This window comes from Protopterus annectens, chromosome 9.part0 (assembly GCF_019279795.1).
Source record: "Protopterus annectens isolate FY-2018-M chromosome 9.part0, PAN1.0, whole genome shotgun sequence".
NCBI lineage: Eukaryota > Metazoa > Chordata > Ceratodontiformes > Protopteridae > Protopterus > Protopterus annectens.
Window position 1 is genome coordinate 1,018,657,624 of NC_056743.1, and position 12,152 is coordinate 1,018,669,775.

A 12,152-nucleotide genomic window follows, 5' to 3' on the forward strand; every position below is an offset into this window, starting at 1 on the left:
CAAAACAAGTGGGCAGAGGCCCAGAAACAAGTCATGTCCCTAATGGATATGGGGGCTATTCAACCGGTATCAGAAAAGGAAAAAGGACAAGGATTTTATTCAAGACTTTTCCTGGTACCCAGAAAAGACAATTCATGGCGTCCAATACTGGACTTATCGATTCTGAACATGTACCTGGACATTCCAAAATTCAAAATGCTGACTTTACAACAGCTACTGCCTATGCTAGGCAAGAATGCTTCGTTAGTAACTCTAGACTTGAGACATACCTGCATATCCCAATAAGGGAATCATGCAGAAGATACCTCTGCTTCAAAGCAGGTTTTTTGCATTACCAATTCTCTGCACTGCCCTTTGGCTTATCTACTGCGCCCAGGGTCTTTACAAAGTGCCTGGCACCAGTAATTGCATTCTGCAGACAAAGAAACATCCAGATTTATCCGTATCTGGACGATTGTCACATTCAAGCAGAGGACAAGGACACACTCCTTCAACATCTGGTGTTTGTAAAAAGGCTTCTAGCATGCCTAGGATACACCATAAACGAAAAGAAATCAGAACTGGTACCCTCAAATAATTCCATTCCTGGGTGCAAGCTTGAATAAACTTCCTAGATGTCTTACCTCACGCCAGACAAAGGCAACTGACAACATACTTCAAACAAATGGCAACAAAAACCCAGTTATCTCAAGACAAATTCTGCAGGCTTTGGGATTCATGGCATCCTGCATTCTACTAATTCCATATGTGAGACTGCATATGAGGAAACTTCAATGGTACCTAAAAAGTTTATGGAGTCAACATTGTCACAGCCTGGAAACAATTATTCCTCTCATTCCCTGCCTGCAACAGGAGTTTCTTTGGTGGGCGGAGACATGTCACCAAAACAAGGGACTGTCATTCACTCTACCCCCTGCCACCCAAACCCTAACTACAGATGCATCAGAGTATGCTTGGGGGGCCCACCTTGCAGGAAGATGCATTCAGGACAAATGGAGCCCAAACCAAATGCATCTGCATATCAACCAGAAGGAAATGCTAGCTGTTCAGAATGCTCTGACAGCCTTCAAGAACTTACTTTATCCAGGGCGACTATTGATAAAGACGGACAACACCACAGTTATGTGGTACATAAAGCACAATTCCTGCCAGGAAAGCAAAATACTCTGGTAGACAACCTAAGCAAAAATCTTATGGACCTGCACGAATGGAAACTGGATCCACAAATCTTCCGCATGTTAACACAGAAATGGGGGAGCCCAGACATAGATCTATTTGTCTCTCCCCAAAACTATCAGTTGGACAAATTCTGCACAAGAACTCATCACACAAAAGCATGGAAAGTGGATGCTTTGTCCTTCATCTGGAAAAAACTATCAGTCTATGCCTTTCCCCCTCTGCCTCTACCCTCCAAGGTCTTACTAAACGTCAGACAGGACAAACCAAAAATGATCCTAATTGCTCCGGACTGGCCCCACCAGCACTGGTACCCACTTCTAAGGAATATGTCACTCCTCCTTCCTCTGTGGTACTTGCCTCAAATACCTCATCTACTGATTCAGCAGAACTTTCAAATTCTACATACTCACCTCCAAACTCTGAATATTGCAGCATGGCTGAGCAACGAATTATTCAGGCCACATCTTTCAGTAAACCTGTGATGGATGTCATTTTGGAAGCCAGAAGGCCTAGTACTAGAAAATCTTATGCTGATAAATGGAAGAGATTCTGTGCTTGGAACCAAGCAAAAGGAATAGACACAGCAAAGCCCAATATTCTTCAGATTTTACAATTCTTAACTGAGATGCTTGACAAGGGCCTATCTTTTTCTTCAATAAAAATCCATACCTCTGCCATCTCGGCTTATTACAACACAGTCTCTCCCCTCTTTTCTCATCCACTGCTTAAACAGCATCTCAGAGGGGCCAAAAATGTAAGGCCTCCCAGAAGAACACCAACTCCTGCATGGGACCTCAATTTTGTGCTGGAAAAACTCACCCTGCCTCCTTTTGAACCAGCAGCTACTGCGGATATAAAATTTCTATCTTGGAAGATAGCTTTTTTTTTTGGCAGTCACTTCAGCAAGAAGGGTTTCAGAACTATAGGCTCTCATGGCAGTGGAGGCTTTCATTATATTTTACCCAGACAGGGTGGCCCTCAGGACCAATCATTCTTTTATGCCTAAGGTGGTATCCAGCATGGCTCTTAACCAGACCATTCGCCTGCCAACATTTTTCCCAAGTCCGCAGAACAAGGGGGAGCAGATTCTGCATTCATTGGATGTACACAGACTGCTAAGATTCTACTTAAACAGGGCAAAATCTCTAAGAAAGTCTGAGCAACTATTGGTAGCATTTGCTGCAGGATCAGAGGGGAAGGCTATATCAAAGCAGACTATTTCTAAATGGATAAGCCACTGCAGTCGTTTCTGCTACTTGCACCATGGTAAACCTGTGCCCAAGGGGATCAGATCCCATTCCACCAGGGCTGCCTCTACTTCAGCAGCTTTTCTCAGAGGGGTCCCAACCAAAGACATTCTAGAAGCTGCTACTTGGAGATCTGTTCATACCTTCACAAAGCATTATCATTTACCTCTCTTCTCCAAATCCAGGGCAGGCTTTGCTAATGCAGTCCTGCAGGGCCTTATAGCTACTCCTAATGCTGTTTAGTTCCATCCTCCCATCCATAGCTTTGGGATTCTACCCAAATGTAATGACTGCAACAGTGAAACACGAAGAACATAGTACAGTTGTGTACACTTACCATAAATGTAGATTTTTGAGTGTATTCACTGTTGCAGTCCGGGTTACTCACCCGCCTTCCCCCATTCTATACCTTTTCTTTCCTTCACTATACTCAAAAGCTTCTGTGGTATATTTGCTTTTAGTTGAAAGTAAATTTTATGTTTCTAAAAGTGCATTTATATATTTACAGTTTATGTATATATTTTTGCTCCCCATTTGGGGGGCACCTGACATCTGGGTCAAGAAAAACTAATTAAAATGGCGTCTGCTGCATGTTTTATACCCCTGACGTCATGGAAGAGGAGACAGCAACGAACACAGGACCCAAGACTTTTATTCAGGCCGACTGAGGGCAACCTGCCAGCGGATTACCCAAATGTAATGCAACTGCGACTGCAACGGTGAATACTGGAACATCTACATTTATGGAAAGTGTACACAACTGTACTTTTTGTGTCCCCTATGCCAAACCTGAAAAAGCTCCACCTGGACAGGTGTTCTACCCTGGTTAAGAAACAAGTTCGTAAACCTAGTTTGTAAGCCTAAGTACACTGAGTATGCCTAGCTACACCCTGGACTCCAAGTACTTCACATCTACTTTTAAGGTTTATTTGAATTCAGACATGCATTGGAATTATAAAAAGCTGCATCCCTTAAAAAGAGCATCTAACACTACAGCTGCATGTGCTGCTTTACCCTTTAGGAAAAAAATAACACTGCAGATAAAGGTACATGATGTACATACTTTTGACTGCTACTGCTTTCAAACAAAGCTTTCAAGGCTTACCTTTTTCAGAGTTACAGGTGTTAATACACAAATGCTGAATTTCCAAGATAAAACAGGAAAGAAAACCTTCCTGAATCTCAGGAAATTATTCATTTATCACTGGTTTATATCCCTTTTTACTGGTGGTAATAACCATTTCTGATTCTTAGACAGCCCTGCTCAATAATTTACCTTGAAGATGTGCAGCAGTAAGATGGGCTGTCTCAGTGGCCTAAGATGAACTGTCTCAGTGGTCTACCAGAAATGCTAATGCATTCTGTGGGGATTGCCTATGCTAATTAGCTATGTGTAGTCCCACTGGAATTTCTGAAGCAAGGCATTTACATAGCCAAGCAATTCAGATAATCACTAAGCTGTACGAGTTAGCATGGCTGACCCGAGTAACTAATTTAGCTAAAAGTTTGCATTCACACATTACTTTAAGTAGATGAGATTGAGCTAGAGTAACAGGAAAGTTTAGAAGACAAGTTTATAGGTTCATAGGTTACTACTAGGCTGACTGACTTTGTGGGCCATTTTAAGCCTAGCCAATTAACCCATGTGAGAATCAAACCCTGCATCTTGTGTCTGTAAGGTAAACACCTTAACCATTATACCAACCACCAGTTTTTCTGCCCTAGGTGTGTTTGTGTGCTGCATATGTGTATGGAGAGGGATGAACGGTCTCAGGTGAGTGTGTGCATAAGTGTAGTGGTCGCAGCAGGAGAGTTCTTTAGGGGATTTAGGTGGGGTGGGTGATTGTGTCCATAAGTGTGATCAGGTGACATAGGTACTTTAGTGTGTGTGCTGCCATACCATTAAACTCCCCTAGACTAAAGAACACATTCTGCAAAACAAACAACGGATAACGGGGATTCAAATTATTACTTTACATCACTTAAAAAGTTAATAGAACAGATTTTGCAAAACGCTTATAAGTATGTGGGGCATTAGACATAAGGGACTTAAAGTATTACCTTATAGATCAAATTCAAAGCAGCAAAATGAAATGCACTATTTGCATTCCATTTCTATCGGTGGTTAGTGGCAATTCACATCTTAAATTTGCCTATAATAAAACATTCTTGGCAAAAACAAGACTTTAAAAATCGGCAGTGTCACATGTGTGCTCTCCCCCTTCTAACTTTGTAGCTGTAAGAGACATGGCTTGTGGATGTCTTTTTGGGGGCATCAGCTAATTCTTTCATGCTCTAATGTAATAAATTAACTTGTGTAACTTCAGTTAATTAGGAATATGCTTGTTTCCACTACTACAAGTATTTATTATGCAGAGTTAGACATGTCCTTTTTCTTTCTTCTTTTTTTTTTTTAAATCTGCTGTGGTTCCCCAGTGTAACAGGTGACAGCAAAGCCACAGGACAGCACTATGACAGCAGTAATATTTAATAAATAAGCTAGTGATTCTGCAGTTATTCATTAAATGTTATTTCATCTTAAGTATCCATTCTGTGACTTTTTCCTTCCACCACATTTTGTTGTGTAATTTATGGATATTGGTTCCTAGTAAATCCTTCCCCAAGATGGCATCAGTGTGGTAGGCTTGAAGACATTTGAACTTGGAATGACATGCCAGTTGCATCCAAAATGCTTGGGAAAATTAATGTTTTTTTTTTCTTTTAGTTTTCATACTTTCCCAATTTTTCTTCTTTTTGGAGGTCAATGCAACCAGAATTGGCAACGATTATTTGTAGCCAAGTCAAAGGACAGCTGGAAGGGTATGTCGGATCATTGAACAACTTTGGTCCTTACCACTAAACACTAAGGATATTCTTTCAAGATTACCTTAACTTACTTAAAAGCTTGTTAATATCTGATATTGTTGAATGACTGTAATAGTCCATGAAATATGAAGAACAAAGTCAGGGCAAAATCAGGGACATTTGTGAAGAGTGGAGGTGTTCTCATTTGAGGGGGCCCACTGTACCTCTAAACAGCTCTGCTGAAGACTTCCGAACAAAGCCAGAAGGAACACTAGAAAATATTAAGTTGACTTTTTAAGTCTTACTTGGAGTCATTTAAAATGTTAGTAGAGTAACAGGTCCAAAATCATGATGCAGATTTGGAACAATAAGAAGAATAACACTGTAATGTCTGGCATTGAGTGACCGTAATCGTCCATTGTGTGTGAGAGAGAGAGATGATATATGAGGAGGGGGTGCCGGTGCCACTGTAATGCATGGGTCACCACCAGTGATTACTGCAGGAAAGTGCTGATTAGCACTATTGGTAATCACAGCAGAATTCAGACACGTGCAGATTTGCTGATGACTCTTTCCTCATTGTGGCTCAATTATCTTTGAATCTCATTTTTCACATTTGCTCTTATAGGTCCTTTTTGCCGCTGCCTTACCCCTTGCAGCTGGACATGTCTCCAGATGTGGCCTATTGTTTCACACTAAATGATAAAAAGCAGTATTTCTACTCATAACACTTCACAGCATCTCTTTTGGCTCATTATGAAACAAGTAATGCATTTGCTTGAGTTGGTTTTATATGCACAACTGGTATATTCAAATTAGGTGAGCTTTTCATTTCAGAGGAAGCTGGTCATCCCTAATTCAGTGAAAAACAAATCATGTTAAAGATTTCCTCTAGATGTTACTTTGCCTGCACTGCACTGTCTGTTAATGTAGCTTCAGAACATCTTTAAAAGTATTTTGCACTTGTGATAACCACTTATTTTGTGACATTATTAGTATTTGATCATTATTCATTATTTGCGATCTCATTTCAGCTGGTGATTAGATGGCATTTCACCAGTACTTTTCACTCCATCCACTACATTCTGTTAGCATACTGGATGTACAAATTATCATAATCTGCAGGACACAGTTTTATCTGATTTGTTGTATGTATGCATTTTACTTACCTTAAAGGGAGTATGGCAGTAATATGCTTTTTTGATTCTTTGAACTGTGGTTATGTACTGTATTTATTTATCAAATCACTGTGCAAGTTTACCAAAGCACCTTGAAGCATATGTTTTAGCTTGTGGCAGACCGTTTTTCTATTGAGCAATTAATAGATAATACAAACAGTGCCCAAAATATGGTGTAAAGCTACTGTCATTCTGGGAGGTTTTTTTTTTTTTTTATCCTAATAAAATATGGTACTGCTTGCAGTGCTGCCTGTGTGTAATGCTTCATGAAAAATGTAATACGGTTGTGGTCAAGTACATTACTAATGTATTTTCAGTAAGTGGTCATAAAAGTAAAGCTACTTCTGCTCCTCCTCCAGGAAAATGTGTATACTTAATAGCAGAATTTTATTAATTTACTACATGGTGGTTTGCCATCCTACAAGCAGTAGTATTTTGTTAGTGTAAGGTCACTGAAGGATTACTGATATTACATATAAAGATCATATTTTTGCTTGAACTAAAGAAATCTCCTAGTGACCCCTCTTGTACATGGGGAGTCTTGTGCAGAAGCCAAAGATCTGCAAAACACTGCTGCCAGGCCACTGTCACTCTTGATACGTACAAAGCGACTGCTGGTGAAAATGCTGGCAGTAACTCGGATGTTATGATTCACTATTGCAGTGACTTCTCTTTGAATATTTTCTGTATGGAGACTTCTCCACAAATGCTCTTCCTTGCATAAATTTGATGAGCTTAAAAATGTTTATCCTGCAGGTAGAATTATCGATTAACCTTCCCACTGATATATTTACCCTTGCAGTGAAGTGCCCAGTTTGTGTGTACTGCTTCTCAAAGCATGGTACTTAGTAACTTTTTTTTTTATTGGTTGTAGTATGGTATGCAATCCTACTATGTGTGTAATGTTTTGTACCTGAAATATTGGAACTACAACTTCTGCGTAATGTATTTTTTTTAATTCCTTTGGTTAACTAATTAGTAACAATTTCAGGCATTAAAACTGTTTTTCTGTGTACAGCAGGGTCTGAGGGATTTGGTGTTGGGCCCATAACTGTTTAACTTGTTTTCCTACTTCAGTATGTGGTTCACTTGAACGCATTTAAAGCTGGTTAAAGTAGGCTGTGTTACCACAAATTAGCAAGCTGTTTTAACAATCTGTAGAAAAAATTGGCTTAACAACATGGTACTCTGGCTTTAAGCTGGCATTTAACTTAAGTATTTAATATTGTATTTTGACAGCTATGGTAATATCCCTTTTGATATGTAAATGTTAACTCATTTGAAATGGATCTAGGAGCTTCTGTAGCTAAACCTTTAGGTTTTGGCAACAATACTGACCGTATTAGATCATAGCATTAACATGTGTGACCTAAATATGAGAACATTTTACTGTTGTGACCCATTGTTTTTGGTGGAATTCATCAGGGTCATCGGTGAGTTACTGAGCACTGTCCTTTAGTCTTGTACTTACAAAAGTGTACAAGAATGAATTCTCTGTCCGATTTGATTTGCAGAGAGCTACTACACAGACCAGCCTTGAGCAGAGTTGTATGTTGGCCAGGAAGAGAAAAAGTTGTTTAGCATGTAGGGTGCCTTATGCTGAGGATTTTTTTTAACCATTTTTACCAGATATAACTGTACATAAGTTTGACATAACCACAAGTAGAGAGAGTTGTAAATTTATTGTAATGCACAGTTATACTAAGGAGAGAGATGCGCTCATTGTCCCAGGACTGTGAAGTGAACTTCCTTAAGGGGAATGGAGACTCAAGGCTGCTGTTTCCCACAAAAATAGATTTATGGATGGTTAGTCAAACCTTTATTGATAATGTCAGGGAGTCCTCATTCCATAATTGTTAATTTAGCCCAGAATGAGTGTATGTACGTATCAGCTTGTTTATGATGGAATTAATTTTGGCTGTTGAGTTTTTACCCACAGCATACATACAGTTGTTATACTGGACAAGGCCAGCAATTTTAACTTATGGGTGTCACTGAAACGTAATGGTAATTGCAGCATTGAATTTCACAGCATTGTCTTATTTTAGTTTCCTTAGGATCATTATGTATCTCCTTAAGCTGGTTGTAACAAAGATGAGGTAAACTTGCATATTTAAAGGTTGCAGCTTATTTATTTAAGTGGGTTTTTCACATACTCAAGATTTCATTTTAAGCTTTTTTTAATGCTACTGCCTTTTGCGTTACAGTGGGGCAGCTGTTACTGCACTTAGCAATAGGAAACTTTGAAACTTGAGAAGCAATGGCTGGAAAGGAGCAGCGATCCTTCTCCATGAATTCATGTTAAAATGAAAAAAAGTTCTCAACGTGTGGTATAAGCAAAAGATCTGCTGTGATGTAAATTTCCATATAAAAATTTGTTCTCTGTAATTTTAGGTTTGTAAAGAAAAGCAACGGTTTGAAAAGCTGCTGGAATATTTCAGTAATGATGACAGCAACATCGACTTCATGGTGAGAATCTCCTGGATAATCGCAAATGATTTTCATTGTGCATAGTGAAGCAGGGTATCATGACTGAACTGATGTCTGTAATTTTTGCTTTGGTTGTAATTATAACTGCATTTCAAATAATGGGAACTTAAGCACTCTTGTGTGCATTTCAACATTCTGCTATGTAAAACTTCACTGGGAGTTTGGCATACAGTGAGGAGTGAATCTTTGAAAGACATAATTATAGCTTGCCTACAGTATAGCAGTCATCCGGTTCTTGGTCAGTGTATCTCTGTATCAGGAACATACTGTTTCTTTCCTAAGAAGAGTATTATTTTACCATAGGCTCAAATGTTTTTGTAATCGGACATTACCACAGTTTGACTTAATGCCTTCTTATGTTACTTTGTCTGTTTTTCAGCTTTGACAAAAATCTTGCCAAACAAATATGACAGTCTTTTTGGAGTGAGTGGGGGAGTGGCATTAGATGCAACTTTATTTACATTTTAACAAGGCTTTTAGTAAAGAGCCAGCGAGATTCTGTCAGCAACAGTAGTGATCTGACAGCCTCATAAGGTCTGGATCAAATGGGGGCAAGCAAGCTTCCCTTTCCTAGGGGGGAATTGCCTTACCAAAGTAGTGTCCTGATGAGCCAGCGCCTCAGTGAGACAGAAAGTCAGGCTTATGGATATGGGAGGAATTCCTGTACCTTAGCAGTAACTCTGGGGTGAGACAGAAAGGCATGCATATGGCTGTCGTAGCACGTGTGATGTAACAGCATGCATTACACCCCTTGTACATTAAGTATCAGTCCTGCTGAGACCAGTCAAGGACTACAGAGTATAAAAAAAACACATGGTCCCTGTAATCAGGTAGTGACTACAGTGTTCCATCTTAGTCACCCAGTCAATGGGACATCATGTAATTAATCCCCTGTGCAGCCTGGAGAGCAGTGGTTAGTCAGCAGTGTTTTCTTCATGCTATGCTATGCTTATTTACAATTGTAAGGCTTTTCATAGCAGCTGTTCATCATTACAGCTTCAAACATCTGATCGTTAGAGCTTCTTCAAAGAATTTCTTCAGGAGGGTAGGTCTTACCCTTCCAAATTCACCAGTACTTCTTGAAGACAAGCTGCCCTTAAAGTTTTCATATCCAGTGCATAAATTGTTTGATACCAGAACATAACACACACATTTATGAGTTTTATTTAAAGTTGATTAACGTTGCAAGTTATTAAAAGCACTTCCTTCTTGTGTAACTGTAAAACATGCTAAGAAAAGGGGCCATGGTAAGGTGTCTGTCTACTTTTAAAAAGGAGAAGATAGAAGGGGAGAAGAGAAAAGTAACATAAGGAAGTTGTATGGGGGGGGGGGTGAATAAATAAAAGTACTCCTCGAGCTGCATAAAAGCAGTAGTGGCACCTTCTATATCTCTCAACCCTGGGACACACCTTGCTGATAGTAAAGGTTCACAGAGTCATCAGTATCAGTCTGCTAACAGATGAACTCAGACAGCCTTCACTAAGACCTCTGCCTGGACCAGTTCTTAAAAGTTCATGAGCTTCCCAGACAAGAACAGTAATCAGAATCTTATTCCTGAACTGACAAAGGACTTCTGGTGAAGTAAGCTTAATGGAGGGAAAGCAGATGCCACCAACGTCAGTACTCTTAATTTCCTAGCTTAGTTTTCCCAGTTGATTTGATTATAAATAATTTTCTCCAGGGAAAGGTAGATAACAGTTTGATGGAGAATATTTTAGAGTCTTGCTGCTTTGCAGCCGGCAGCATAAGACTGTGTGTAGGTACTCTCCTGTTAAGGTTGAGAAAGACCCTTCACCCATACTGAAAGGTAAAAGGAAGAGAGCTTCATCCTATTACCCTCACAAGAGGAAGAAGAATTTTATTATATAATTGAGATTCTGTTTACCTCAGTCTTGTTTACTTTCTGAAGATATAACTTTTGAGGGAGACAGTTATACATTGGGATACTTCGGATGACTTTTTTTTTTGGGGAGGTGTAGTTAATTATATGAACAAATACTTTGGAAGGCCTACTAGTGACTTTTTATCTCTTAAAAAGCAGATGAAATGATGAGGAGAAGTAGGTTTAACTGTCTGTATCCTCACTGTTGTGTACATTTAAAGACCCTTGTCAGCCAATTCAGTCCACCTTTTCCTAACAACCTAAGACATTGGGAGAGGGACGTGAAAGCTGTGATGTTGTAGTTATTATATGGTAGGGATTTGTGTTGACAGCTCATAACACTTCTCTTGACCAGAAAGTGTGCTGGTTATTTGCAAGTGAGTGTTTTCAAACACGTTTGCACTCTGGCAGGCATTTCCCCACCCCCACAACCACAGTCCAAGAGCTACAGCCTCAGACATCGTGCACCCCCAGGATAAGGTGAGCTGGTGTCAGTATTTTTACAACATCCTGATTACACTGGCTTGACTACCCAAAGGACCTGACAGATTATATCACTATAGATCTATTCTGTATAATAATTTAAATGTCTGGTCATGCAACCCACTCTGATGTCAGGGCATTACCAAAAGAAAATGATTTTTTGACAATACTTCCTTTTGAAGAAAGTCAAGGGTAGATATGGGAAGATAATTTTTACTTCAAGCCTCTTGCATTCACTAGTTCCAGATTGGGTTCTGATTTTATATATATATATATATATATATATATATATATATATATATATATATATATATATATATATATATATATATATAAAGCGAGAGAGAGATTTGTGTATTTTTAATATATAAAGGAAAAAAATGCAATGCTGTTAATTGGAAGAGAAGAACCCTGTAGTTAAGTGTCTGTTCTTGTTACCAGTAGGCACTGAGATCTGCTACTGCTGCATCCCTTCCCACAGTCATTGTAATCGTAATAAAATTATAGTAAAAAAGAAAGTGAATGGATCACTGCTATACCTAGTGTCCTGCTAGTAAAAATAAAAACTGTTCCTAAAGATACTGATACCTTGTATTTGCTTTTCTTCCTTTGTTATTTTTGGATTTATGAGCCCCAATATAGGTCCGTGACGTGCACTTTGTGTGGCATAGATAATTGGAGAGCAATGAAAATATCACAGATTTTTTGTGACCCTCATCTATTTACCAAGTTCAAATTTGATTAAACAGAAGTCAAAAGCCAAGCATTCATTCAAACTGTGCCCTGCTATAAACCCTTGTACTTTTAAACTTAAATATTATCACTATTGGTAAAGTGAACAGTCATGCCCAAGAAAGTTCAGATGTATTCTGAAATGTGTATCTGCAG

The 12,152-nt window shown here is 39.1% G+C and overlaps 1 protein-coding gene across 1 annotated transcript in view; it reads left to right on the plus strand.

The window, feature by feature from the left end:
- Positions 1 to 12,152, plus strand: part of FMNL3 (formin like 3) — a 1,635,345-nt gene that overhangs the window by 882,198 nt on the left and 740,995 nt on the right. Inside the window, exon 10 of the mRNA XM_044082195.1 lies at positions 8,804 to 8,878. Coding sequence (XP_043938130.1) covers positions 8,804 to 8,878 — 75 coding nt within the window. The remainder of the gene's footprint in view (positions 1 to 8,803; positions 8,879 to 12,152) is intronic.